This window comes from Lentinus tigrinus (genome assembly GCF_003813185.1).
Source record: "Lentinus tigrinus ALCF2SS1-7 unplaced genomic scaffold L226scaffold_1, whole genome shotgun sequence".
In the NCBI taxonomy this organism is placed as follows: domain Eukaryota; kingdom Fungi; phylum Basidiomycota; class Agaricomycetes; order Polyporales; family Polyporaceae; genus Lentinus; species Lentinus tigrinus.
The window spans coordinates 2,448,591-2,474,766 of record NW_027137910.1 but is presented as its reverse complement, the minus strand read 5'-3'; the positions used below and the strand labels follow the sequence as shown (position 1 = coordinate 2,474,766).

The 26,176-nt window shown below is 54.8% G+C and overlaps 11 protein-coding genes across 11 annotated transcripts; 6 read left to right on the top strand and 5 right to left on the bottom strand.

Moving 5' to 3' along the window:
* Nucleotides 1-373: 373 nt before the first annotated feature.
* Nucleotides 374-1,337, top strand: L226DRAFT_450427 (Isopentenyldiphosphate isomerase; the record flags this gene model as incomplete). Its single annotated transcript, XM_067674948.1, has 4 exons — nt 374-527; nt 615-950; nt 1,012-1,125; nt 1,183-1,337. 4 exons carry the CDS (start codon nt 374-376, stop codon nt 1,335-1,337), a joined length of 759 nt encoding a protein of 252 aa, XP_067543094.1.
* Nucleotides 1,338-1,715: 378 nt separating this feature from the next.
* Nucleotides 1,716-4,008, bottom strand: L226DRAFT_518511 (uncharacterized protein; the record flags this gene model as incomplete). The annotated part of the gene is made up of 9 exons (XM_067678552.1): nt 1,716-1,970; nt 2,037-2,193; nt 2,248-2,264; nt 2,327-2,587; nt 2,636-2,656; nt 2,710-2,774; nt 2,802-3,035; nt 3,334-3,734; nt 3,845-4,008. The coding sequence occupies 9 exons, from the start codon at nt 4,006-4,008 to the stop codon at nt 1,716-1,718; spliced, it is 1,575 nt and encodes a 524-aa protein (XP_067543093.1).
* A 3,505-nt stretch (nt 4,009-7,513) lies between these two features.
* L226DRAFT_528679 (uncharacterized protein) lies at nt 7,514-8,302 on the top strand. The gene is made up of 4 exons (XM_067679438.1): nt 7,514-7,758; nt 7,826-7,912; nt 7,977-8,000; nt 8,062-8,302. Exons 1-4 carry the CDS (start codon nt 7,649-7,651, stop codon nt 8,276-8,278), a joined length of 438 nt encoding a protein of 145 aa, XP_067543092.1. The 5' UTR covers nt 7,514-7,648; the 3' UTR covers nt 8,279-8,302.
* A 318-nt stretch (nt 8,303-8,620) lies between these two features.
* On the bottom strand, nt 8,621-10,723 carry L226DRAFT_528678 (uncharacterized protein). Its single transcript, XM_067679437.1, has 6 exons — nt 9,958-10,723; nt 9,703-9,901; nt 9,597-9,642; nt 9,503-9,541; nt 9,211-9,442; nt 8,621-9,157 (listed from the first exon to the last, which is right to left on the bottom strand). The coding sequence occupies exons 1-6, from the start codon at nt 10,376-10,378 to the stop codon at nt 8,934-8,936; spliced, it is 1,161 nt and encodes a 386-aa protein (XP_067543091.1). The 5' UTR covers nt 10,379-10,723; the 3' UTR covers nt 8,621-8,933.
* Nucleotides 10,592-11,692, top strand: L226DRAFT_528677 (UPF0041-domain-containing protein). The gene is made up of 5 exons (XM_067679436.1): nt 10,592-10,958; nt 11,013-11,032; nt 11,086-11,183; nt 11,257-11,276; nt 11,332-11,692. Exons 1-5 carry the CDS (start codon nt 10,901-10,903, stop codon nt 11,526-11,528), a joined length of 393 nt encoding a protein of 130 aa, XP_067543090.1. The 5' UTR covers nt 10,592-10,900; the 3' UTR covers nt 11,529-11,692.
* Nucleotides 11,693-11,733: 41 nt separating this feature from the next.
* Nucleotides 11,734-14,591, bottom strand: L226DRAFT_451533 (ATP-dependent DNA ligase; the record flags this gene model as incomplete). Its single annotated transcript, XM_067675017.1, has 14 exons — nt 11,734-11,823; nt 11,877-11,966; nt 12,023-12,370; nt 12,431-12,661; nt 12,766-12,948; nt 13,023-13,118; nt 13,179-13,380; nt 13,437-13,512; nt 13,569-13,737; nt 13,789-13,890; nt 13,944-14,084; nt 14,139-14,304; nt 14,357-14,422; nt 14,476-14,591. The coding sequence occupies 14 exons, from the start codon at nt 14,589-14,591 to the stop codon at nt 11,734-11,736; spliced, it is 2,076 nt and encodes a 691-aa protein (XP_067543089.1).
* A 1,504-nt stretch (nt 14,592-16,095) lies between these two features.
* Nucleotides 16,096-17,972, top strand: L226DRAFT_565081 (uncharacterized protein; the record flags this gene model as incomplete). Its single annotated transcript, XM_067683746.1, has 8 exons — nt 16,096-16,140; nt 16,191-16,393; nt 16,446-16,497; nt 16,550-16,655; nt 16,707-16,795; nt 16,843-17,197; nt 17,256-17,402; nt 17,479-17,972. 8 exons carry the CDS (start codon nt 16,096-16,098, stop codon nt 17,970-17,972), a joined length of 1,491 nt encoding a protein of 496 aa, XP_067543088.1.
* Nucleotides 17,973-18,417: 445 nt separating this feature from the next.
* On the top strand, nt 18,418-19,287 carry L226DRAFT_556302 (40S ribosomal protein uS17; the record flags this gene model as incomplete). The annotated part of the gene is made up of 6 exons (XM_067683122.1): nt 18,418-18,429; nt 18,487-18,538; nt 18,598-18,693; nt 18,753-18,881; nt 18,943-19,026; nt 19,087-19,287. The coding sequence occupies 6 exons, from the start codon at nt 18,418-18,420 to the stop codon at nt 19,176-19,178; spliced, it is 465 nt and encodes a 154-aa protein (XP_067543087.1). The 3' UTR covers nt 19,179-19,287.
* A 478-nt stretch (nt 19,288-19,765) lies between these two features.
* On the top strand, nt 19,766-21,440 carry L226DRAFT_565079 (phospho protein phosphatase PPZ; the record flags this gene model as incomplete). The annotated part of the gene is made up of 5 exons (XM_067683745.1): nt 19,766-20,645; nt 20,698-21,123; nt 21,187-21,214; nt 21,271-21,363; nt 21,419-21,440. 5 exons carry the CDS (start codon nt 19,766-19,768, stop codon nt 21,438-21,440), a joined length of 1,449 nt encoding a protein of 482 aa, XP_067543086.1.
* A 690-nt stretch (nt 21,441-22,130) lies between these two features.
* L226DRAFT_549260 (cytochrome P450) lies at nt 22,131-24,289 on the bottom strand (the record flags this gene model as incomplete). Its single annotated transcript, XM_067682663.1, has 8 exons — nt 23,905-24,289; nt 23,713-23,842; nt 23,465-23,653; nt 23,137-23,405; nt 22,938-23,071; nt 22,610-22,881; nt 22,280-22,552; nt 22,131-22,212 (listed from the first exon to the last, which is right to left on the bottom strand). Exons 1-8 carry the CDS (start codon nt 24,113-24,115, stop codon nt 22,131-22,133), a joined length of 1,560 nt encoding a protein of 519 aa, XP_067543085.1. The 5' UTR covers nt 24,116-24,289.
* Nucleotides 24,290-24,423: 134 nt separating this feature from the next.
* On the bottom strand, nt 24,424-26,089 carry L226DRAFT_528673 (uncharacterized protein). Its single transcript, XM_067679435.1, has 6 exons — nt 25,899-26,089; nt 25,797-25,840; nt 25,483-25,740; nt 24,803-25,430; nt 24,541-24,745; nt 24,424-24,475 (listed from the first exon to the last, which is right to left on the bottom strand). The coding sequence occupies exons 1-5, from the start codon at nt 26,001-26,003 to the stop codon at nt 24,560-24,562; spliced, it is 1,221 nt and encodes a 406-aa protein (XP_067543084.1). The 5' UTR covers nt 26,004-26,089; the 3' UTR covers nt 24,424-24,475; nt 24,541-24,559.
* Between the last annotated feature and the right edge of the window lie 87 nt (nt 26,090-26,176).

Here is a 26,176-nt window from a genome sequence, read left to right as displayed (position 1 = left end):
GGAGTGCTGTTGATCTTTTTGTCGTGCTTTTCTCGCACCATTCACACGTTGTCGATCTGTCCTGACTTCCGGTGCTGCATCTCGCGTTGATACTGACTTTGCAATCGTTCGAGTGTTTCGTGTACAGGATGGAGGCTGTAACTAGTATTGGCGATGTAGCGTTAGTTACATAAGCACGAATAAAGCTTGAACTGAGCCGAGGATTGTTGTTCGACTGGACAATAATCTGCAAGATGGGCTGCTGTGTGGTACCACTCTGCCACTTACCCCACCCTCTGTCTATATGAGCGGCCGTCTCGCTTTCCTCCTCTCCACCACCATCCGGACTAGACCCATCCGCCCTCTCCCTCACACTCGCCTCTTTCCCCGCACCATGACCTCGCGCGCCGTCGAAGCATCCCGGACCGTGCTCAAGTCGATCGACCTCTCCGCAGGCTATGACCCGGAACAGACGCGTCTTATGGAGGAGCGATGCATCCTAGTGGACGAGCAGGACAACGCACTCGGCGCAGCGGACAAGAAAACCTGTACGTCTACCCACGTCCGCCTTCTCCGCACAGCGCAATGACCCAAGACGCTTCCCCTTGCCCATATCCGCGCGATCCGCGCTGCAGGCCACCTGATGGAGAACATCAACAAGGGCCTCCTGCACCGCGCGTTCTCCGCGTTCGTCTTCCGGCCGAGCGACGGGAAGCTGCTGCTGCAGCAGCGCGCGTCCGAGAAGATCACGTTCCCGGACATGTGGACGAACACATGCTGCTCGCACCCGCTCGACGACTTTGAGCAGGAGAAGATCGAGAAGGACCAGCTCGGCGTGCGCGTCGCCGCGTCCCGGAAGCTCGAGCACGAGCTCGGCATCCCGCAGAGCCAGACGCCGGTCGATGGGTTCCAGTATCTGACGAGAATACACTACCTCGCGCCGTCGAACGGCTTGTGGGGAGAGCACGAAGGTGCGTTCACTTAGTCTGAGCCGGTCAATGTCGGGTTGATTGACGGAGGTCTCCCTTCTAGTTGATTATATCCTGTTTTTGACTGCGGATGTTACGGTTACGCCGAACCTGAACGAGATCCGGGATTTCAAGTACGTGAGCAAGGACGAGCTGAAGGCTATGTTTGACGATGCATGTAAGACGTCATTTCTTAGCTACGGACGCGTTCGGTGCACTGACACGGCCCTGATAGCGAACTCCTTTACGCCCTGGTTCAAGCTCATCGCCCGTGACTTCCTCTTCGGGTGGTGGGACGAGCTCCTGGCCCGTAAGGATAGCCAGGGCAAGGTCCACGCGAAGAGCCTCGCGGGTCTTGTTGATGGCAGCAAGGTCGTGAAGATGGTATGAAATTCTGACGGATGGGATCTTTTGATTGCTCGATGCTTGAGTATGTATATCTACGCCAATAGACGGGGTTATTTTTGTTACACCAACAGAACTTTGGAGGGAGATCGATGGTCGTACAGTTTCTGAAGATACTTTGGTACAAGCAGGGGGTCAGCGTTATATAGGCATCAGCAAGGGTCGTCGGGTTGAACCAACTGGTAACATCAGACACAACGGGAAAGAGGAGAGACAGGATTGAAATACGAAAGGGGAAGGACGAGCCGACTTTTCTTTTCAGCGGACGTCATGCGATATGCTCGACGGCCATTGTATGGGCACCAAGTGTGTTACCCCTCGCGTGGGGGACGATATGTACGCCGCAGGTGGTCAAAAGACCTGCTACTTCTCTCCGGACGCGACCGTGAAGGCACTGCGAAGCGAGTGCTGTAACTGGCAGATCGCGATTAAGAAGATGCCCGCGAGGAAGAGGGCGGGAGCTTGGGCGATGAGCCCCGTCAGGTCGACGACGGCACTCAGCATGTGCAAAGCGAGGAAGATGATGCTCCAGAAGACGAGCGCACGGGGCAGGCTGTAAACTTGCGCCATCGGCTCGAAGCCGTGCTTGGGGCATCTGATCCGGGCGAGATGGGTAGCCTGTGGGGTGCAAGGACCGCGTCAGATGAGGATGTTCGCTCGAGCGGACAGTAACAGCAGACTCACCACGAAGGGAGCGTCGAACTTCCGGGTGTCAGCGTCTGCGTACCATTGCAGCAGGACACCGCTGGTGACCAATCCCCCTAACGCGAGTACGATAGATACGGAGCCCAGGCCGGCTGAGATGGGGTTATTGGGTCTCGAGACGGAGGTCGCCGTGATCCTGCGAACGGATAAAATCAGCGTTTGATTGTTGTATACGGCTTTAGGGACGCACATGAGCAAACCTGCGGACTGCGATGGGATACTGGTCAGAATGCCGGCTTGCTCTGCAGACGCGGAGTAAGCACACATACCAGGTACGACGAGTCGCGCCATCCTCGCAACAAAGTGACCGCGTATTCATGCCAATAGATCGCGTACGCAACATCGTCGGACGCGAGACCGTCCAGCTCCGCCGTGTGAGTCTTCGGTAAGTTAAAAAGCAATCCGGAGATAAACTTGATCGCGAATGGTCTCTCATACTTGATGACCTCGAAGCGCGTCTGCTCGCGAGACACCCTCGCATGGTCTTCACCGAAGAACGTGTGGTACCTGTGCTTGGCTACAGCGTTCCACTTATCAGAGCCCATCACAGGTTCAACAAATGACATTAGGACACTCACACATACTGGTGAAGAGACGTGCTGTTGTACGGCAATCAGATAGTGTCTGTGGTACAAGGCATCACCTGACTTACCGATGATCCATGTGAGGTACTCGTCGCATTCCGCTGGAACAGGTCATCTCCTTGGTTTCTGTGCACTGCCGGAAGGTCAGTGAAATACGCACTGTCGACGTCAATGATTTGGAGGAAGGTTTTGCATTGCTGGGCGTCGTATGGGAAGGTCGACATTGTCGAAGTGAGCTGATCTGTTTCCGCTCTGAGGTGAGCGAGAACGACGAGTTGTCGGAGCGGCAATGCTGACCGGCTCTGCCTTGACGGAATATGGCGACCAATTCCTTCCTCAATGGTGACGGCACTGGGCGGTACGGGAAGTATTCGGTGTGAAGCCAATACTGTTCCTGCAGAAGGTGTTCTTGATGATTTCATATCAACTGGTGTCCGATCATCCGGATTGGGGGAGTGGACGGCACGACCGTCGGGGTTTGCACTTCCGTAGCACCCACTTCTGACTATTCCTGAGCATCTGCCTCCAGATGACCGCTCTCAGTAATAGCCAGAAAGTCCGCGTTGCCTCCCATGAAACCTCGACAGCCGTGCCAGGTATGGCGATGATAGATGGAGCGAGATATGGAGAGAGGACGGCGTATGGAATGGCGTGTGGACGGATAGGCGGGGATGAGCGGATGTCGGACGTACTCATCTGCGCGACTGAACAAACAGGTGCCATGCCTATGTCGTGACGCTCCGGATCGAGTTCCTCCAGCCAGAAGACGGTTTGAGTAGTGTGGTCGGCGTAGTAGTACTTGCATCGATCGGATGTAGCGTCGAAAGTGATGTAACATTCATAATCGTCGGGTAATGTCAATCCTTCCGTTTCGACGAGCAGGCGGAGACGTTGTTCGCATTCCATGATTTTGTCGCAAATTCCAGCCTGTTGGATCGGATCATCGGTGATGAGATGCTTGTCGCGGTGAATGTAGAAAGGCGAGCCTTCAGGATTGACGGAGACACTCCAGCCTTGGGCGATGTAAGGGGGCCTATCGCAAAAGAGCTTTGGTGAGGAGCCATATGAACGTTCTACGATGGCTAAGCGTACTCTGCAAGCATCATAGTAGAATGTAAGCCTCTCGGTATTCTTATATACTCTGGGTTGAGCCTGGAAAGACAATGGTGAGAACGGGAAAATGGCGGTCGTTTGTGAACATACAAGGCAGGGCGGACATAACGGTCATTCTGTCGAGGAATCATAGGGACAAGGGGGCCATCTAGAGAGTATGCGGGAGGGTTTCCATGACATGTTTCGTCATTCGAATGTGAAACCGTAGAATCTGTAGGCTCGCAGATAGGATTCTCCGAGGTGAGGTCAGACATGGCGGAGGATGGAATAGGAATTATGGCCCGGAGTTATCTTATACGCCGCGCGTATAGCGCCACCCAAAGCCTAGTGAATAACCTCATGCGCGCGGCCAAAGTTCAGCAGGATTCCCATACGTGTCAACAGATGTCTTCGAGCGGGAACATGAATATTCTGCCTGACGGTCGCACGGATACAACAGCACAGTGTGACTGCGTGGTCGATCATCACATTGCATCTTTCATAAAAGGTATATCGGCCTAGAAGAGTATGTTAGCGATATATAGATCGCTCACCATACGTCAGAGAAAGAATCCAAACCTGTTCATCCACCTCTTTCAGGAGATCCATACTCTTTAGAGACGTTCCGTGGTGGTACTGCCCCGGCCGAGCCAGTCCGAGGTGAAGAACGGTGCCTATGTCACAGGTTAAGCGGGTGCCGGCGCGAAGGCAGTGAGCCAGACGGGGGTCTATATGGAAAAGGTCGTGAACAGAGGCGGAGGCGGTGGTGACGCTCTGAGGCCTTGAGGACAACGTCTGAGCTTCACCTCAAGGAAATTCCAGGATTGTTTTTCCCACAATCGGGCCGACGAATTTGCTAGGCCTGTATCGGTGCAGACTGGTGAGCATAAGCGCAAGCATCTGGAAAGACGAGTATCCGGCCTTGAGGCAGAAACGAAGGTTGATTATGGCTAAAAGTCCGCTGTCATCTCAGCTAGGATTGCCGCATCCGGACCGGATACTACCGGGAGCAATGAAGAAATATACGCCGGCAATAACCTTTGAATCTGCCCTGATTGTTGTCCACCATCGTGTCTGTTCGATGTCTGGTTCGATGTCTCTGGCGATGCTCAAAGACTGTGACTCAACCTGTGCCGTCAGTGCAACTAGGACAGAACCCAAATGTCTTCTGTACCACATTCGCCTTTGAATCGCCGACCTCATTCGGACCTTGTCACTAACGGCGCCCATCCACCACTCAGTCGCAGGGAAGGTGGCTCTTCTCGATTTCTACGATATCTGTCAGCCACTGCCTCAAGGCGTCTTCAGGCTCTTGGTTTGCACACGTGTGGCGGTATTTCTGTCCTCATGAGTACCCTGCGACTTCCATCGAAGCCATCTCGTAGCTGGTTCCTGCCGCCTTGCGATTCCTATGCCATCCGACCCTAGTCCACCACGAGGACAGCTGTGTGCATAGCATGGCTGTACTGCAGTGCGGGGTACACGCATTTTGGAAGCCAATCAAGTAACTGTCCACGGGCGCGCCCCGCAAGACATTGAACCGATTATAAGCAGTCGCGACTCCGTGCCTTTCCTTCATCCAAACAGTACGACTCTACAATGAACGACCTCCCATGCAACAACAAGATCTCGACCACCGAGGATACCGAAAGGGGGGTTGAAGACGTCCCTTGCTCGCAGGAGTCGGGCACCCTACGTCACTCCATTCTGGACAGGCTTCCGGTAGGAAGTCAGTCCGATCCTGTCAGCCCGGGTCTCTCATCCGGAGAGAACACCCCGTCCGCGTGAGTCCCGAGCAATACTGGGTGCCTATACCATAGACTTATAGTCTCGCAGCTCGCAGGAGAACTTCGAGCACGCCGATGGAGATACTAGGGTACCCCTCGCTCTCAACGAGGACGCCAAATCGTCCGGCATTGTCTGCAATGTGGCCCCTACCCTCTCGTAAGTGACTAGGCTGCATGGTGTCTAGTGACGTTAGTGACGTTAACCATCTTCACTATAGAATGGGAGCCAACGCCGTCGTGTAGGTTTCATGTGCAAGTGGCTTGCGCGTTTACTGACGGTTTATGACATTAGTCCTTTTAACCCTGACGATGAGGACGATGAAGACGAGGATGATGATGACTGGTTCAGGTCCAAAGGTCCCCAATCGGGCTCAGAGAACCAGATTTCTCGCCCTATCAAAGTCGTGATCAAGAAGTAGGCGATGCATGGCGCACGAGGGAGGGGGACGTACATAGTTACAGGCCGATGGACTTTTGCTCAGGGACGTTCTTCCAGTTTGGTTTTGTTGCTTGACATCTTGAGCGATTACTCGACGCCTGATATTGGCTTAGGGTAGTTATACGGTGTATATAGTTGTTAGCGGGTTCTCATGGCCATAGTTGTTGCGGAATGACACGAGCTAGGCGCCTGAACGGCTTTCGTGGGCTTGAACAAGTTTGAGCTTGGTCTGACCATTACTACGCACGGCTAATCACTCTCACGCGGCACCCGTACTATCTGACACTGTCCTTGGATTCTTGGACGCGATCTCTTCTCCTATGCACTCACTGAATGCGTTCTGTGTCTGTATGGATGACAGCGAACTTCCTAACTGTTCACAAAATGTCTCAGGGTGGGCCGCCATCATAGTATGCATCCTCACCAATACAGGACGCTAACAAGTTGTTCTGCGGTTTGATGCTCTTCAAGGATGACTGTGGAAGCTCCTCTGAGCCTACGTGACAGGTGCCGCATAGTATTGGCGACGCACATGCACTTTTGAGCCACGTCACTTGTCCGACAGCTTCTTCCTGCCTACTACTCACAGCCCGTTTGCAGTGTTTCGAATTCCTTTCGCTCAGCGAGCGTCTTATTGCTTCAGAAGAAGCGTCCCCACGACAATTAAGTTGCCACCGCCTCAGCAACCTGGCACTGGTGCCTCGAGCGTAGGGTGGGTCGATCGCCGCGCCAGCGATGTTACTATGATTGACTGCACCGCACAGAAAGGGGGGGGGGATGGACGATTAGATGCAATGCTTACTCGACTGGGCCCACCCTCTTGCGCACACAAGGAGAAAGCGGTACGGGGTAGACAGCCTTAACCGACGACAACCCCTCGCATCTTCACGCACTCTTACCAAGACGTCTGTTCCGTCCTCCGCTAGATCCCCAGCAGTCCATTCGGCGTGTCGGTCAACGAACAGAACGTTCTCGTCAGAATATGGGAACTCCTAGGTCACGGATTATCCCCCTTTCTCTCACCACGAGGACTCAAGACTGACATATATTCACCTTGTACCAGGCCCAGGGACCGGAGCCTCCACGTCGGTGTCCGTCTCTCCAGAGAACGCCGCTGAACCTGGGTATTCGCTGCCTAGGCTGTGGTGAGCCTCGGGCCCAACAGTTGTTAAGCAATGCACTCGAAGACGACAGCTATCTTATTGTGTTAATCAAGAAACCTAATTTTCGTCAAGAAGCTCTAGGATACCGGCCCAGTGCTGTGCAACGTCCAGCACTCGGCGAGTACCCTCATGAAACCCAGCCCCCTGTACAATCGTATCGAACGCACCGCATACGGAAGTTTCTATCTCTGAGTCTGACTGCTGCGTAGAATCTGAATGCAAGAGCCCCCTCACCCCAGTCGTGCACTTGCTGTGGAGTTCTGAACCACATGAGCGGTTGATGTCAATGTTAGTTTGAAATAATCCAAAGTCTTCATTCTGCGCCTCGTCGCAGCTTCCGACAGCCGCCGTCCAGGGTCCCGCAGGCCTGTGCCCGCGCATTGTGGTTCAGCCCGAGATGGTGCCGTTTATATAGGCGACTCGCACCACCGACCTCCTCACATCTCCCACTCAAGTCTTGCCTTTGGCTTCGGACGCTTGATAACGCCTTTCACTTCTCCAACATACCAACATACCACTGTTCACTATGATGTCTGACGCAGAAGTTGCTGTCCTCTCCCCCGCCTCCACCGACAACATGCCGACCGAGATCGCCGCATCTAACACCATCGAAGCCGAGGCTGCCGTGGTCGACCTGTATGTACCTCCTTCAACCTTGTGCCCGGTCTCAACCCATGAGGACTCAGCGGGACTCGTTGTTCAGCGCGCTCTCTCAGGCAGCGGCGACCATCACAGCTCAGGTCATGGAAGCTAGAGACAACGGCGCCGTAGGCGTCCGCGGCGCACAGAGGTGAATAGCGTGCTTTTCTACGTCCGCTAGCGACTCTATGACTGACCCCCTCATTCCCTCGTAGTACCGAAGTCATTCTCGAAGTCATGTGAGCCTCCCTCGGGTTCTCCGACTTTGATAACCTATTGAAGCACTGCGTACCCGCATAGTGAGGATGAAGATGACTTCGATGATGACTCTGTCGACGACGACGATTTTGTCCCCAAAGGTCCACAAAGCCCAGCAGAGGCATCACTGGACAAGAAGGTGTCCATCATAGTAAAGAAGGAACCAAGCGATGCGAGCAACACCTCAAAGACGCAGAGTGACCAGGATACGGATGCCAAGAAGAAAGACGACGGAAAGAAGGACGCGAAGGGCCATTAGACTACGCGTTCCACCTACCCCTGCAACCGTCGGAGTGCTGAAGGGATTGAAGGGGGGGAGGCGGGAGTGGGGGGTTTGCGGAGGAGTACACCGGACTCATGATGAACGAGAACGTATGCAGTATACGATGGACATGACACAACTTGAAGCTTTGTATGCAACGTGCTTATCTCCGTGATTCTCTCTGTATAACCACGCCATTGAGAGGCGGGTCCGTTTCACTGATGAGCAGACGCTCGAATGCTCTTCACTGTCCGTTGTTTCCTTGTAAACATTGAGATCAAGATAGTCTCAACTGGTCAGGCACCTGTCGGCGTCAGTGGGTCGTCGTCACCACTGCAGCTGCCGGACTGGACAGTAGGATTAACGGAGTATATACCAGCAGGCGCATACGCTACACTGCCCAATAGGTCAATCAATACAGACAAGGGCGATACAGATATCACAAGAACGCAGTGCTAGCGGCGAGAACCAAAGGATAAAAAATACAGCAAGTAAATGAACCCAATAGTACAAAGCGGAGTACCAGATGAGGATTCGGAACCGGAGGCATGCGTACCAGTACGTGCGCATCTATGAAACATTGCGGGGTCATCGAAACGTAAGAACGTGAGTCAATCGTCAAGCATCACGAATCGTGAAGGTAGTTGGATTATCATGCGTCGTACTCGCCGCGGCTCTGTCGGCTCTGGCGACTGGACGGCCGACGGTTGGGGTCCTTGGAGCGGGTACGCTTGATGCGGAACAGCCACAGTTCCCTGCGTTGTCCGAGACTGAACAAGCTCCGAGAACCGAGGGGTACGCTGCCACAGAGTCTGAAGCCCGCTCGGTTGAGCCAGGTGAGAACAAAAGTGGTGAGCGTATTTCTCTCCACTAGGACTGTGGCTCGGACGTTAACGGGCAATACTGACACGCATGCAAGATGCACATACCTCCGGTGGTGCCCCGCTTGATCTCAAATATGTGCAGTCCGTCTTCTGTCGCACGATCGGTGGTGACCTTTCGAGGGAAGAATTCACGAAGGGCCGTGCCTAGCGCGGTTGTGAGATCCGGAGGGCCGTCCAGGAACGTCAGTCTGCCGCCCGACTTCGAGATCATCATTGCAAAGGCAAAAGCTTCCTCATCGGGAGGTGTAGCATGGTATACCAGTTGCGGAGATGACCACTGAGTGAGTCAGAGACATCCTCAGCTGTAGAATGGTAGGGAGTAGGACTTGTCACATACCGGACTCCCAACGTTGATAGTTGACGAGTAGCTGTAGCCCTGGAATGACTCAAGGCGTCAACAGCAGGTCATGTAACAATTGAAGACAACAGACCACGCGAGCGAGACAGACAGACAGCCGGATGAGCATCTTGCCTGCCCTACCGCGATTAGTGACGTCAGTAAATAGGGGGATACGAAGAAGCGTTGATCGGGCTTACAGGATGGCGTCCAGGCCGACGGACGACCACGGACTCCCGGCAAACTGCACCTTCCATTTGCCCCTGCGGTAGCCGTGCTGGTTGACTCCATGCGGCCATATGGACAAGATATCTTCTGAGAGCTCATTGGCAATCTCAGCATCGTTGATGCCCTCGACTTGTAGCTCGTTGGTCGACCGCAGCGAGACGATGAGATGATCTAAGCGAAGGGGCATGTGGCGCAAGCCTTATGAAGATCTTCGTATAAACACGCACCAGACTCCCATCTAGGGGATGAATTAGCCCGCATACGTGATCCCGACCGTGTTCTTTGTCGTTGAATAGAGACGTTGTCGGGCGTGCGCCCTCGCACAAGCGGCGGGGCTTCTCCTACGGGCCCTCCATGGTCGGGTGTTCGTGTCCTCTTGAGCGCCGACTTAAGAGGCTTCATACCAGGTCTCGCATGACCAGGTGTGGACGAACGCGAGGGTTCACGATCGAGTGGGCGCGGTCGCCCTGGAGCCGGGGATGGCTGTATACCCCCGGGATACATAGGAAACGGGGCCGCGATCGGAGCCCCTCCAGTCTGCGCGTAGCCATAGCCAGGGTACTGCTGGTAGTACTGCGGTGGTGGTGCATATGGCTGGCCCTTGCCTCCGTAGCCATAGACGCGTTCGCCGTTATGGTAGGCCTGCATGATCAAGCTCGTGTCGCACGCTGCCGAGGGTCACAGGGCGCAGGGAAGGAAGAAGGGGTTCAGGTGGACAAGGGGCGAACGTCGAGGGGGTGAGAAGTGCGAGGACGGGGTGGCGACTTACATTTTGCATTTAAGAGTCTAGCGCTAGCGAACCGCTGCAACGAGGCAGATACAGGCCTCGTCGCTCGAGATGGTTTGTTTCCTGCGCGATCAGCAGCATCCCAGCCAGATCCATTCGTCCTTTGTGCGTGCCGCAGCCAGATCAGTCTCTCGGCGTCGAACAAGACCGTTGCCAGATCAGGGCAGAGGAGGGGGATTGCCAGCAGCGTCGGGGTCGAGCTCGCGGTCTGCGCCTCATGGCGGGCGTGCTCACGCTGCTGCGACTCGAGGCGTCGTGCCTCCCTCCAGCTCCGACCCGAGCGGCATGTATTCCAGCCACGTGGTCCCAGCAGGCGCAGACGCTCAGCCGCACACTCGTCGCGCGTCTCATATGGGGCTCGTAAGACTCTACTCTCGTCCACCATGGCATCCACATTCGCGAACTGGCTCAGGTCTCCCGCTGCTCGCGAGTACTTCTTCAGTGCGTGCTTCTTCTGTTTTTCTCTCGTCCCTTAGCTGACTCGAGGCTTTTCAGGCACGCATTTCTGGGGACCAGTACGCACTTGACGCCCGAGGGTTGGGATGAGTCGACTGACCTATCGCACCAGGTCGCGAACTGGGGTCTCCCGCTCGCCGCTCTTGCGGACTTGAGGAAGGATGAGGAGGTCATCTCTGGACCGATGACCACCGCGTTGGCATCCTACTCGTGAGTACAGCCAGTACCCCGCACTCACCCCAAGATGTTGATATCGTGCGACGGCGTACACTTGCTACCCCAGCATGGTCTTTATGCGCTTTGGTACGTGGCACTATGCTCTTTTGCCTAACATGACCCATACCGACCCTCAATTCAGCATGGCGCGTACAACCACGGAACTACCTCCTCTTCGCCTGCCACGCGACGAACGCAACCGCGCAATCCATCCAGGCCGGCCGTTTCGTCAACTACTGGTATCTGGGTGGCAGGGAGAAGCAGGAGGCGAACAAGCCGATTGCGCAAAAGGCGGAGGATACAGTTCAGGATGCCGCGAAGGCAGTCGCCTCAAAATGACATCCCGTTCTCCTTGCGCTCTTACACGGTCCGGACACTTTGCGCGGACGCTCTTCCGATGTTACCCCTTTGATAGATTGCTTACACTTATAGTAGTAGATTTATACAGTGCGACGACAAAGCACAAACGACCAGGCAGAGAGCACACAAATAATGGTACGGAACGAAACTGCTGAATATGAGAGAAACCTATCCAAAGGGGGGGCTACCAGAAGCCATCGTCCGCGTCCCCGCCCCTACCCTTCTTGCCACCCTTCGTCTGCGCGAGAGCTTGTCGCTGATACATCTCCGCAATCTGGTGGGGGCGGCATAAGCTACATGACGGGATATCATCAACTGAAAACGCACCTGCTCCGGCCCCGTCGCGTCATCTGCGCTTTTGTCATCCCGAATTCTGATGAACCGGGGAAACCGCAGGGAAATACCACGCTCCTCGACCTATAGAGAGACTGGCGTCAGCGAGGCTCCTGATTGACCCGACGTGTGTTACGTACCAAGCCCTGTGCCGCAGTGTAAATCGGACTGAGACTCAGGTCTGCCGTGAGGACCTCCCAGACGACCTTGGGTTCAAACCAGACGTCGGGCTTTGCGCCTCCGATCTTGATATCACCGCGAGGGGTCTGCATCTCGAGTGGCTTGAGCGACTCGTAGTGCGCCTGGAGCGCCTCGTCGCTGAAGCCGGTGCCAATCTTGCAAATGGTTTGATATTCTTCCGAATCCGAGTCATAACAAGCGAGCAAGAACGCGCCATAGACGTTTGTCCGCTTGCCCTTGCCGTAGTAGCCACCGACGACCACGAGGTCGAGCGAGTCGCCTACGCCCGCAAGGTAGTCCTTCTTGAGCTGCAGACCGCGAAGTCCCGTCATGCGCCTATTCATGCAGAACGAACCAAGAAGACGTACCTTGAGCCAGTTCACAGTCCGCCGACTAGGCTCGTAGTGGCTGAGCTCGCCTTCAAGCATCTTGACCATGAGTCCCTCGCATCCGTCCTTTACACTTTCCTCGAGGAAGCTCTGGATATCGTCCGTCGCATGCGCGTCTGACGCCTTCGCGAACTGGAATTCGAGGTCCACAGGCTGGAAGTGCTCTTTTAGCAGTTCCCTCCGCTCCGTGAAGTCCTTCTGCAGCAACGGCTGTGTACAGGCACGGGAGCGATCCGAGCACAGTCAAGTGTGTCGTGGTGGAGATAGGAGATCGTCAATTGGATGCCTTCGGGCTGTATTGGGTCTCCACGCACCTCGCCGTTCAAGTAGAGCAGGTCAAATGCGAAGAGACAGACGCGAACTTTGATGTCCTCGACCTTGACATCCTTCCGTTTTCGTCTGCTCAGCTCCTGGAACGGAAGCAGCTTCGCGGAATCCTTGTCGATGGCCACCGCCTCGGCATCGAACACGAACGTCTTCGTGCCCTCTTTGACGCACTGTCGAACATGCCGTCAGCCACGCCATTCCGCGAGTGGAACACTGACATGAGGATGGGAAAAGCAAGACGTACACGCGGAAGCTGTTCCATAAGGTCGGGGTACTTCTTGCTCATGTCCTCGGAATTGCGGCTGAAGACGGCAATGGTGCCATCCTCGAGCTTGTGGACCTGACGTTCGTGGACCCATGCAGTGAGACGTGGATTCTTCTGCACTGCCATATTTCATACCTGTGCGCGCTCGCCATCGTACTTGTACTCGCAAGTGAACTTCTTGCCCTCGAACTTGTCGAGCACCTCGCCGATGGCCTTTGTTGGCTTGGCCAACATAGGCTTCAGGGGCACGCCCGGTGTAAGCTTGCACTCGTTGCGAAGCTTATCAATGCCAACGTTGAGCAATGCGGGAATGACGAGGTCGTAACTGGGAAGTTCGCTGGATAGCAGGCGTCATGCATGGACTGTTGTTCTCCCAGATATGTCGTGACATACCTGTACACCTGTTTGATGACATTTGTGGCTTCCTCAAGCCGGGCAGCGAGCTTATCTTTACTGAGCCTCTTGTTCGCTGATCATGTGCTTATGTTAGCACACAGCAACACGACGGCATGGAAGCAGACTCACAACTCTCTTGTTCCGCAAGGACGGTGGCATGCGCCAGTGCAACCAATACAGTGCGTTCGGCGTTGCCTATCCGAAGCTTGCCTTCCAAACTGCGGACGATATATTTGGCCTCCTGACCTTGGCAGGAGGCAAGCAGCTTCGTGATAATTGAGACTTTCTTGTTTTGTGACTAACGGCTGTGTTATTCATGTGGATATCCTCAGAACGGAGAGGATCGTACCGAGTGGCCACTACTCAAGGCGATCTCCTTCAAGTTCTTGAAGACTACAGGCAGCGTTAGAGGTTTCGGCTTGAAGAGAGTCTTCTGACTGTTCTTGGAGTTCTGCAAAACACGTTGGAACGGAGCATCAACGACCGTAATGACCAATCACTGACCATCGCCACGAGGCCTAGGTCGCCTTCCTTCTTGAGGTCCGCCTTCACAATGGCCATGCTGCGACCGGTGGACTCGCTGATGGCCTTGATGAGCAGACTCTCGCCGATTCCAAGCTCAATGCCAACATAGTCTGGACACAGCTAGTCTAGGTTCAGCAATGCCCACAACAGCAGTAAGTGAGGCCAGATGCGTACTCGGTTGATGCAGAGATACACAGCCTGAAGAAGAGACTGGGTATCTGCCTTTGCCCTCCGGCGAATCACCAGCAATAGAAACGAGGTCAACAGAGAAGTCTTCTCAATCCGCTTCGTGGTAGCCTCGATGAGGGAGAACACCTTCGCCAATGCCGCGTAGGGAACCCTGCATGTGGTGTTGGATTCACATAAAGCCAGTTAAGTATTGAAACACGCACGGATCTCCAACCTCCCAGCCTCCGGGGATATCGACCTCTTGTGTGCGGGACAATGCTGCTTCAGCGCTGCATGAGAGCCGGTTAAGTTCGTCGAGAACTCGTCTGAGATGCGAGCGTACTTGGTGGTAGCCGTGTCCTCTTCTTCCTCTAGCTCCTCATCTGCGTCGATCTCCTCCTCTCCTTCATCCGCATCATCCTCATGGCTTGAAGAAGTGGCAGCCTCATCTTCATCCATTGGTTCATCTTCAGCGGCGGGCTCCGGGTTCTTGGCTTTCGCCTTGGTGAGGACACTGGAGCCGTCAGTCACAACCTTAGATGGCTGTGTTTCAGGAGCGAGACATTGTGGCTTCTTCACGGTGGATGGGCCCGCTGCAGGGAGGTGGTTGCGCACGATACATAGACATAACGTCACCAACGAACGTACGTTCAGGAGCGTCTTCATCGTCGGACTCGACGACTCGTCGTCTCTTAGCCGCAGGGAATTGTTCCTTCACTGATTCGCCACAGTAAACATCTATAGTAGTGAGCTTATCCTGAACCTTACCGTTCTTCGCGGGTGAGGGAGAGCGCGTGGCTACGAGCATGGTCATCATCAATAGCTAAAGGCACACCATCATATGCAACGCACATTTTCCCTGCTCATCTATCTCCTCGTCATCCACCTTCTTGTCCGCCTTCGATTCCGGCTTTGAAACGCGTTTCCTCTTAATGCCGGACGCGTCGTCTAGCTTGGTTTGGACAGGGGGATCTCCGGTCTTCCCGAAGAACTTGCCTGGAAGACGCGTCAGCGTCGCCGCAGTTCCATTGTTCAGGCCACTTGCCAAGAGTTTGCTGGCGTCCCATAGTAGCGTAGAAGGAGATGTGGATGTGGTGATGAGGTGGAAGGCGGTACAGACGCGACTGGACGCGGAGCGCGGCTTTGACGCGTACCGTGACCGTGACGAGCATGAGTTACCCCACGCGAAATGGCGGGGTCTGGAGCCCTGAGACCCTCTTGCTGGTCCCTTGACACTCTATATACGTGCTTGAGGTGGTTCAATATAATGCCATGCAATTCGGGACTGAGGTGGTGGAGGGACAGGAGCAAGGGGTTGTTGTTGGAGGGCTGGAGGCCATGACACAGTCGCCGGGAGAGAGACCTGTGACATGACGCGCGGCGGAAGGCCGGCGGCTGTGTGCGCAGCCGCTCATCCACGAGATTGACTCGGACGCTAACGATCGTGTCGAGGATGTGCAGCGCTGCGACTCATATCTCATCTCAGTACTCAGTCTCTACATGCCTCGGACACACAGGTACCGGCGCCGGTCGTCTTGGCCACATCTTTGCAGCTGTTGGTCACACGGGTCGATGAGATCTTGTAGCGTGTTCTGCGACACACGCTCTCACCTCCTCGCCTCAATTCCGGGGAGGTCAAAGGTACCAACTATCCATCCTGCACCTGTGGTACAGGGACCCGCAACTGGCTATCTGGGTAGCTGACGCACAGCATCTCTCGATATCCAGTCAAACCATATCATCCCGCTGCCTTCCGTGCTTCTTGGACAGATTTCTCATGCCGCGCCCCAAATACGTTGTACTGTATGCGGAACACATGCTGCTGCCTTAAATCAATCAGCATCTGAGCTCTTTCATGATGAGATATAATACGTTGTCTTCCGCAGGTCGTCCCTCGAACGACGCCTTCCCACCCACCCTTTGGTTCGCTCCGGCCTGGCTCTGTGCGGGTGGATCCTCAGTAATGTCTGCCATCGACTCCCTTACGTCCACGGTTATTGCTCTCGAGGTGTGTTTCCTAGTCTCTGGAGTATTGCGCATTACTGACATGATTCGTAGTGCTGTAACATATCCCTCTTCGCGCTTCTGCTTGTGACCCCTGCACCGAAACATTCTATGGTTAAAACGCTCATCGCATCATGCCTCTTTCGCTCCGTCTTGGATATTCTGCCTCCCAGTGTCCACAAGGCGGCTCGTATGGAGCTCGACGGCGCTGTCAGCAATAATGGCATGATAAGTTTCTGCATTGCGGACTCTATCTTGTAAGTAGTAGCCTCGGGATACGCGTCACCACAATATTCACCCAACCCACAGGCTGCGCTACGTGACCGTCGTAAAGGCGGCTTTCGCGGTCAGCTTCACATTGGTGGAGTCATAATCTCTCAAATTCGTGGGCATGCATTGACGTCGTCACCTAGCCTTGTCTCTACCTTGCAATTGTTCAATTGCAACCAAAGCGTAGTGCTGACGACTATCCTCGGCTGACGAGGCACACAGTGCTGACTTTGTGTGGAGCACCATTTGGTAAGCACAACTCATGACCAACTTCCTCGCGATCGCTCACAAGAGTCGCAGTATGGGCACTGCCTGTATTGATCACACCACTTGTACCCATCATACGACGGCAAGGTCAGGGACAGCCTACCACAGTGGCGTTCAACATCGTGAGTCCGCCCTAACGGTATATCTATAGCTCTCACGTTCTCTACAGAACTCTTGTTACTTCGATGACCCGGCGTTCACTGTTGTCTCTCTCATCTTCACTCTGATTCCTCTCGCAATAGCAGTCTTGATCACCCTCATCATGGGCATTGTCATATGGCGCTTTTCACACACTATGCTCGACCACACCGGATGGCTCTTTGTGAAGACTAAACGATTTGCTCGGTTCGCCGCACTTGTCTTCGTGACCATGATCTCCGCCGCCCTGTATACAGTGGTTTTATCTCTCTGGATGGTCGCACACAAGGCGTGGATGAGCCCTCAGGACCCAGTGGGCTCAGACCTATGGCGGGATCAGCATCCAATGCTGACCAGGATGGTCCGCACAAGTGCTCTCTGGGAAGGTCGGTCGCCCTACCTCGTATAATGCCAGAATAGCAATTTCTGATAATTCTCTGGCAGCCATAACACCATTGTTATTCTTCATCATCTTCGCTGCCCAGGAAGAGATATATGAGACGTGGCGGGGCTGGCTTTCCCTCATTATCACCCTTCCCGGCAGGAAGCATGATGGTCGCCTTGCGGATGGCCTGCGAACGTCACAGCTGGGTAAGTCCCAATCAGTACTGACAGCGGCACGTCAGACGAACGAACATGTACGCTTACCCTGTGTCTATTGGCGCAGCAACGCAAGACATGCAGTCTTCGCGGACGAACCAGCTGCGTAGCTTCGCTCGCGACAGAAGTGACTTGACACTACCTACCTTCAAGCAACCCACGCTTCCCGGCAAGATCGCGACCCGTCCGCTGTCGAGTCCTCGTCGCGTCTCATACAGCGAGGGCCGGAGAGGACCGACTTCTGGCCAGGGCTTAAATCCGCCCCCACGCCGCGGACGTCAGAAGTCTGTCAGCACGGACGAGCAGTCGCGGTCGTCACCGCGCTACCGCTTGCCGTTCATGAAGGCCCCGTCAATGACAACTTTCGGAAGTCAGTTCTCAGCAGGCAGCCGGAGCCACAGGTACACCAGTTCGTACGGAGACTTCACGACAGAGAGCGGTGGCCCGTCTAGCACGGTGGAGGTACCGTTCACTGAATGGCCTTCGAGGAACAGCTACCATCGCCCGGAGACGCCGGGATCATCGAGGACCTTCGGACGCGGCGGAGCAGCGAAGCGTTGAATCCAATGAATGGAAGTGCAGATTTCCCATTTGAACAACCTTGATCCCCATCCTATGTATCATCTGTACCCATCTTGTAACATCAGCTATGCTCACGGATCGCTTCTAGACTGTACTAGTACTGTAGCCTCAACCTCCCACCTGTGTCCTTGATGAACGCCGTTGTCATGTACTGCTGGAAGCTTGAATGATAGTCATGTCGTAACGAACTCCTGGAGAGCAGCAACTCCTGGACCTTGTGCAGACCTGCGCAGAGGTAACCGCTGGCCCTAAGTACCATAAAGGGCATGCAGGGAGACTAGCAGTCTAATCGGCTATCACCGAACTATACAGTTCTTGATGGTGGCTTGCCGGCTCGGCCTAAGCGCCCATTATCCCCGAATCTTCAGAGGTAGCTTAGCCTTACCCGCCGGACCCCACCGCTTCCATCCTCAAGACCCCAGCCATGGCCGAACAGGTCAGTGCATGAAAGAGCCCTGGTTGTAGGGATTTTCCAATTGATCCTGCTGGTTAGATCGAGAAAGCTTTCCAGAAGCAGCCCATCTTCCAAAACACCAAGGCCCGCGGTATGTCTGAGGCGGGAAAGGGCTCTGAGGGCAGGACGCTTATGGATGGATGATTGTAGGCGGCAAGAAGATCTCTACCAAGGAGAAGCGGTGGTACAAGGATGTTGGTCTTGGTTTCAAGACCCCCGCCGAGGCGATTAACGGCTCTTACGTTGGTGCGTCTTCTCCTTACATTTTGACCGTATATGCAGAGACCAACCTCTGTCGCTTCAAGACAAGAAGTGCCCATTCACGGGTGAGGTCTCCATCCGCGGCCGCATTCTGACCGGTCGTGTCGTGTCGACGAAGATGACCCGCACTATCATTATTCGTCGGGATTACCTCCACTACATCCCCAAGTACAGTGCGTTCCATTTACTCGTTGTGTCCACCCTTGCGCCTTAACCCAAATCTACTCATAACAGACCGTTACGAGAAGCGTCACAAGAACCTTGCTGCACACGTATCACCAGCTTTCCGTGTAGATGTTGGAGACGTGGTCACCGTCGGTAAGTGCTTCACCTGAGCACGCTTCTTCCGGTCTGAATGTCTCAATCTCGTCGATATAGGTCAGTGCCGGCCGCTGTCGAAAACTGTTCGTTTCAACGTCGTCCGCGTGTCGAAGAACAAGGCGGCTGCGAAGTCGTTTGGCAAGTTCTGAGTTGCAGGCACGCTGTGCTGCGACGGAGCTGTGACTGGGGACGTAGGCTATGGTTTTATTGCTTTCTCATGTGCTATGACTGCATCAAAATGACACTGCACTATGCGAGGACGATGTGTTCTTTTGTGTGCAGCGAGTGTATGTTCGATACTGTATATGATGGCCTGAGCGATGCGACATGCGTGCGAGAAAGCAAGGAGTCTGCGCAGATGTGCCAAGGCTAGTGCGAGGGGCGTGATAAACGGGAGCGGTGCATGCAGCAAACAATTCCCAAACAAGGCGCTGGCCCGTATCCGAGGGCTGAGGCGGCAGTTGGCCTGCTGTTGGCTCTGGCTCTCGCGTCGACCCCATCTCCTCCTCGTCCATCCCCGGCCTCCTCCCTGTCTCTCATCCTGGCGATTGTGTATCATATATTCACGTTTTAACTACGCCTGCATACCCGGATCCGCCAACACCCGCCGCTTCCCACCCGAACACCATCCAAACTGGCGCCAACACTCCTCTCCGTATTCACCTCTCGGCTCTCGAGGACCAGGTCCCAGTCACCTCAGCCCGGCTCTCCTTCTGCAGCCTCCTCCGCGCTTCCTATGGGTCAGCAGCAGTCCAAAAAGTCAAAGAAGGGCGGCAAGGATAAGGAGAAGGATGCCAACGGCGACGCAGCTCCTGATGCCCAGGCTGCCGACGCCAACGACACGCCCCAGAGCAGCCTCTCCCGCGCAACGGCGCCGCTCGATCCCTCTGGTCAAGGGAACGGCCACGATGCGTGCGCATCCACTCCAGGTACACCTGCTATGACTATCACAAGTCCCGAGGGCGGCACTGTCGTCTCAAACGGAAGTGGTTCACGTCCGCCAGGCTCCCCGGGCTCCTCCCCGAGCGACGCACTATCCGGAACCTCCCCTAAGCCCTCGTCGCCCCAGTCCTCGCCTCCAGTGCATGGCAAACCTGCTCCGCTTGACATCCCTATCACGCACACCATCCTCTCCACTTCCCCGGGCTACCCCACACCCGGGTCCGCGGCAAGTTTCTCCGTTGGAGACCCCTCGAGTCTGACGAAGGGCAATACGAAGGAGGGTATGAAGCAGATGGACATCGACGATATGATCCAGAGGCTGCTCGACGTTGGATATACGGGCAAGGTCAGCAAGTCGCTCTGTCTCAAGAACGCCGAGATTGTCGCTATATGCCAGGCCGCGCGTGAAGTCTTCCTCAGCCAGCCGACCCTCATTGAGCTCTCGCCACCGGTCAAGATCGTTGGCGACGTGCACGGACAGTACTCGGACCTCATCCGGCTGTTCGAGATGTGCGGGTTCCCGCCCGCGGCGAACTACCTCTTCCTGGGCGACTACGTCGACCGGGGCAAGCAGAGTCTGGAAACGATTCTCCTCCTTCTCTGTTACAAGATCAAGTACCCCGAGAATTTCTTCTTGCTCCGAGGCAATCACGAGTGCGCAAACGTCACGCGAGGTACGTCCCGTGTCCATGTCAGCGTGCTAGCTTGTTCATCTGACGCCTCCAGTCTACGGCTTTTACGACGAATGCAAACGGAGGTGTAACTTGAAGACGTGGAAGACGTTCATTGATGTCTTCAACTGCCTCCCCATTGCCGCTATCGTCGCGTCGAAGATCTTCTGTGTGCATGGTGGCCTCTCACCGTCACTACACTCCATGGAGGAGATCAAGCGGATACAGCGGCCGACAGACGTCCCTGACTACGGTCTGCTGAACGATCTGCTCTGGTCAGACCCGTCTGACACTGCAGTGGACTGGGAGGACAATGAGCGTGGAGTCAGTTACTGCTTCGGGAAGGCCGTAATCAACGACTTCCTCGTGCGATATGACATGGACCTCATCTGCCGAGCGCACATGGTGGTAGAGGATGGATACGAGTTCTGGAACGACAGAACATTGGTCACCGTCTTCAGCGCACCCAATTATTGCGGCGGTGAGTCATTTTTTGTTTCGCTTTGTCACCATGCTTCTTTGTTCTGAATGCAACCCCCTATAGAGTTCGATAACTACGGCGCGTGCATGAGGTCAGTATCGCTCCATCGTCTTCTGGTCAGCGGAACTTTCTCACCTTCGACAATAGCGTCTCGGAAGAACTGCTCTGCGCATTCGAACTCTTGAAGCCGTTAGATGGACCCGCGCTACGAAAAGAAATGACCAAGGCCAAGCGGAAGAGGTGAGGGCATTATTGTGTCGTGTCTCCTCAGTGTACTCACACGCACCCGTCCCAGCATGATGGCCACTACGACTTGATCTGCGTTATGACATATCATCGCGCTTGGAGGAGGTCTATACGAGTATAATCATTGCTGAAGTGCTTCGCGGCCGTCCGCCACTCGGACATTTGCGGCCTCCCTCGAGGGTGCGGGCCTCGGGTTAAGCCTCGCTACTCATTGCCCGCCGAGTTATCGGTAGTGCTCTTGGAGAAGGGAAGGTCAGGACGATTGTCGGTGTGCGCACGACGCCATTGATATCGGCCGTCTCCTTAACTTAAAGTATCTTTCATTCATCACATCGTTGTGTCTCTCTTACGTGCTGTTGGCAATGTTCTCTGGGATTACGGACTGTCCTTTGTGTACACGCGCTGCTCTTGCATCTCCATCGTTACGTTCCCTTCCCGTCTCCTAGTACGTACGCCATCACCGTTCCTTTGTCTGTTCATGTCTCCTCTGCCCCATTCATCTCACCTCTCGCTCGTTCATTCGGTCGCGTTATAACCCTCGTCTGTGCTATAGCCATCATCGATTCATCTCTCACCTTCCAAAATCGGATGTCGACTTCGGTGTTGCCGGACTCGGGCCGCGGGCCGCGTGTGCATGGTGCCTAACGGGAGTCGCGGGATACGAGAGCGTTGTGGATCTTCGCTCGTATATTACACAAGGTGTGTCATGTGAACTGCTTGCTATACGGGAGTCCGGCGGAGTGAATGGTCATACTCTGGTATTAACTCGACCTCTTCCCGGAGAAAAGGGCTTCGGCTTGGGCGGAGCGAGGTTTAAGGGTGCATCGACAGTCCTCAGGATATCTACATACGTATCGCAAGCATCCTCAGCTTATCATCGTTTGCGAATATTAAGTCCGAGCACACTCACAACAAGAAGGTGCCTCCTACTCTGGGCTCGATGTCGATGGGATGTCCGTGCTCGTCGAGCGGCGGGGTGATCTCGAACACATGGAGGACCATGGCGATGATGTCGAACATCTGAGCCTCGGCGAAGGCTCGCCCCGGGCATATCCTCCTGCCAAACCCGAAGACGAAGTCGCTTGGGTCGCGAACTTCGAGATCAAGCTTGCCGTCGCGGATGAATCGATCAGGCAGGAAGCGATCAGGATTGGCGTACACTTCCGGATCATGCATACAGGCCCTGGCAGTGGCAGATAGTTCAGGCCATGATGAAGGTGCTGGAACCGGAGGTACGTACCACACGTTGCTCATAAAGGTGGTTCCTTTCGGTATGAAGTAGCCGCGGTACTCAACGTCTTCCCCGGCACAGTGCAGCAGGCCGAACGGTGCGACGTTGTGCCAGCGCAGAGACTCCTTGAGGACAGCATCCACGTATGGGAGAGAGGCTCTGTCCCGGTATTCGGGCAAACGATGTGGGCCGACCACAGAGTTGAGCTCCACTTGCGCCTTCTTCTGCACGTCCCGGTTCAGAGACATGGCCAAGAAGAATCCTTGGATAGTGGAAAACGTCTGCGAGCGAGATAAAGGATATCGTTGGATTGGGCGATTGTTACTCGTGTACTCACCGTTTCCGCCGCGCCTTCGAATGCGGTGATGCAGGTGTTCATCGCTACGAGATGTTCCTCGGCCAAATCAACGTCTCCCTTTTTCTCGTCCAGCTCCTGCAGACTTCTCCCGAGAACAGACGTGTTTTCGCGGCCTTGAACCTGGAATCTGGTATGTCAGTCCCAGGAGTCTATTATCGCTCGCGACGCCAACAGATACTGGCCAGATCATCTTGAGTCTTACTGAACAAGACTTGCTTCACCTCATCCGCAGCGGCCCGCCATTCGGCAAGTTGTCGCAACTGGGTGCCCAAGACTGGTACCCACATTGGCACATGCCGTAGGATGGGGAGGTATTGCACGAGCATTTGACCAGAGAGTAATGCCTTCAAACCATCGAGTGTCCGGATTATAAGGGCAACGCTGGGGTCATCGTCGTTAGCCACCTGAACACCATACATAATCTTAACTATGGTCGCAGAGAAGACACTTTATTTGTATGGATGCTCAGCACAGAGTAGTAAGCATGGTTAAAACCAAGCACTTACTAGCGGATATGGTCGCAGAGAGCTACGGGATCAGTCAATAGCTTCCGGAGGAAGAGGGTCGCATATTCGTGTTGAATCAGGAGCTGTTCTTCGGGAACAGTCAGGGGAATATACTGCGAGAACACGCGACGGTGACGCCGCCACCACTGGCCGTACGGGTAGAGCCCGAAGTTGAACCCTTGACCACACCTGCATGAGGGAGACTTAGTAACGGCATCGATCATGCGCACGCGGGGGGAGAAACGCACAATTTGATGAGGGGATTCTGTGGCCTATCTGACGTAGCTGCAGATTGCTTATCCAAAAGGTCGAAGATCGCTTGTTGACTCCCCAGGACAATGAAGTGCTCGCCGAACATGGACAAGTGAACGACATCGCCTAGGTGTTCAGCAGGACTTGTAAGTCATTGCAAGATTGGAAGGCATCATAACAGGACTCACCATAAGTTTCACAAAGCCTCCGGTGAGCTCTCCATAGCTCAGGCTGTCGCATGTGGAAGATATTGCCCAGGAGTGGGAGGCTTCTGGGCCCCGGAGGCAGGGGTCGTCCCTGACTACGAGCTCGCCATTTGATCAACCCTGCCAGGTATACCACGACACAATAGCAGAGGAGACCCGTAGCTAGCCGTGGCAAAAGATCGTTCGCGGTCATTGGTAGCGAGGATACGGGGGGGAGGAAGGGGCAGGGGGTAGGCTTATATTTATGCTTGTTAGTAAGTGGGGAGAGTTACGCCCAATGCTTCGAACGGCAGGAAGCGTTCCCCGGGTGCTGATACCAACTATGTACAGGTCGTTCTAGGTCGGTGCTCTGAGGCTGACCGTCTCGGTAGGGTCTCTTATGGCATGAATAGCAAGGCGCATGTACTCACAGGTACTCATACGCCGTTTGAGGCCCGCCGTTCGGTGTGGATTTCAATCGGCGAATGCCTATGTTTGAGGAGGCGCCATCCAAACAGAATATGGAATCATCTGATAACGGAAAAGGTGGTACATGGACGACCGGTACCTATATCTAAGCGTCAATGGAGGAGACTTCAGAATTCACTCAAAGGCTGAGGCAGGCGAGTAGCAACATACAACGATCGTCACTTGTGAGCTATCTCCTCACCATGTCATACGCCAGGATGCCGAAGGCGAGGACAATGGCGCTGCATCCAAGAATGCTCCAGAGTGTGACTGTGTCCACAGCGTTCCCGAATATAGCGTCCGAAATGAACACGAGCACGATAGTGAGCAAGCTTCCGACGGAGGTCACGATGGGCCCCCATACACCCATGAGGACCTAATGGGCCGGTTTGTGACATCAGTCATGACGCGCTCGCATCAGTGAGGGACTCACCATGAAGCCTGCGTTGAAGATCGAACCCGACAGCGCAATGCCGGCTATCACGGCATATGTTATTGCTCGGTGTGGGAGTGCGAAGTGTTCGATGTCCAAGAAGTGCAGCACCGGGATGGGGATCCATAGGGTAAGCAAGGTGCATACGCCAATTCCGGACGTCAGCATGTTAGGGTAGAGGCCAAAGGGAGGAGGATCACTGGTCCCGTCGTTACCCAGAAGGGGCGAGGCTGGACCATCTTCGATACCAGCCGTCTCTTCAGGAGAGGCAGCCAGCGGTGCGTAATGGGCGTCGGTCTGTACCTCAGGGTCGTCGGGTAAGGCGGCGTACATCTTGTAGAGTACCTGATAGGCACCGTAGATGATGGATGCGGTGAGGGTGAGGAGATCGCCCACGAGGGGGGCCTTGGCTCCCTCACGCGACGATGTCACCGTAGGTTGATGCGATGACGAACCACTGTCATCTACCACGGCGGTGGATTCACCATAAACGACAGCAAGAGCTCCTGTTGTAGCGACGAGCACCGCGACGAGGCGCCGAACATCCCACTTGACTCCGGATATGAGGCATGCGAACACATACGCGAAGAATGCGTTGGTGTTCCACAAGGCAGTCACATCGGTAACTCTGAAGATGGCAGAGTCAGAACACGCACCACACAACTGAGCTCTTTACTCACGGTGCCAATACAACGGCGATGAACCAGAATAGAGACGGCAAGGTCATCCCGAGGGTGAGAAGCAGGCAGAGACGCAGCAACTTCCATATTGGAAACTCTCGTGCGCCGGGCTCGTCCGAACCAAGTTTGGGAGATAAGTGTTGTTGAACGGCGACGTTCAGACTCTTGTACAGCGAACGGATGGAATGATGGGTCGTTACAGACAGATAAAGGATGTGCAAGGGGAGTGATATGGCGAACGTGGAGTGTACGATATAGCTATGCATATGGCGTCATGAGCAATTCAGTTGCGGCCGGAAGAAACCATCACTCACAAGAGCAAGTACGGTTGACGGAAGCCTAGATCTGCTTGCACATACTGAGAAGAGAGTTGATCGTTTGTGCACCAATCAATTCGGTGCTTAACGAACACGCACCTGGGACAGCTGGGTCTCCGCTACGAATGCGAAAAGGCAGACCACGAAGAGGCCGACGGCTTGTTTGCCTCCAAGCTGGACAAGGGCGCGGTGTCCGGTGGTCATCTAGAGATCGTTGCAAGGAAGAGATTATCGCTGAGGCGGCATGAAGATAGGAGATCTATATCGTCGTCTGGACGAAAGAAGTGCGGTGAAGCTGTAAGAGGTGCTGACCATGGCCATGCTACTGCCCAAGACGCAGTGGCCACATTTGGGGTGCCGCCGGCCGTGTGACCCTC

Coding starts and splice junctions, on each gene's coding strand:
- L226DRAFT_528673 (XM_067679435.1), bottom strand. CDS start 26,003: ATGACCACCGGACACCGCGCCCTTGTCCAGCTTGGAGGCAAACAAGCC. Junction 25,741..25,796: donor CGTCAACCGTACTTGCTCTT/GTGAGTGATGGT, acceptor CCATATGCATAG/CTATATCGTACACTCCACGT. Junction 24,746..24,802: donor TCTTCAACGCAGGCTTCATG/GTGAGTCCCTCA, acceptor CCGGCCCATTAG/GTCCTCATGGGTGTATGGGG.
- L226DRAFT_528677 (XM_067679436.1), top strand. CDS start 10,901: ATGGCATCCACATTCGCGAACTGGCTCAGGTCTCCCGCTGCTCGCGAG. Junction 11,033..11,085: donor GCACGCATTTCTGGGGACCA/GTACGCACTTGA, acceptor CTATCGCACCAG/GTCGCGAACTGGGGTCTCCC. Junction 11,277..11,331: donor CATGGTCTTTATGCGCTTTG/GTACGTGGCACT, acceptor CCCTCAATTCAG/CATGGCGCGTACAACCACGG.
- L226DRAFT_528679 (XM_067679438.1), top strand. CDS start 7,649: ATGATGTCTGACGCAGAAGTTGCTGTCCTCTCCCCCGCCTCCACCGAC. Junction 7,759..7,825: donor GAGGCTGCCGTGGTCGACCT/GTATGTACCTCC, acceptor CTCGTTGTTCAG/CGCGCTCTCTCAGGCAGCGG. Junction 7,913..7,976: donor GGCGTCCGCGGCGCACAGAG/GTGAATAGCGTG, acceptor ATTCCCTCGTAG/TACCGAAGTCATTCTCGAAG.
- L226DRAFT_528678 (XM_067679437.1), bottom strand. CDS start 10,378: ATGCAGGCCTACCATAACGGCGAACGCGTCTATGGCTACGGAGGCAAG. Junction 9,542..9,596: donor CTGTCTGTCTCGCTCGCGTG/GTCTGTTGTCTT, acceptor GAGTCATTCCAG/GGCTACAGCTACTCGTCAAC. Junction 9,443..9,502: donor CTATCAACGTTGGGAGTCCG/GTATGTGACAAG, acceptor TGACTCACTCAG/TGGTCATCTCCGCAACTGGT.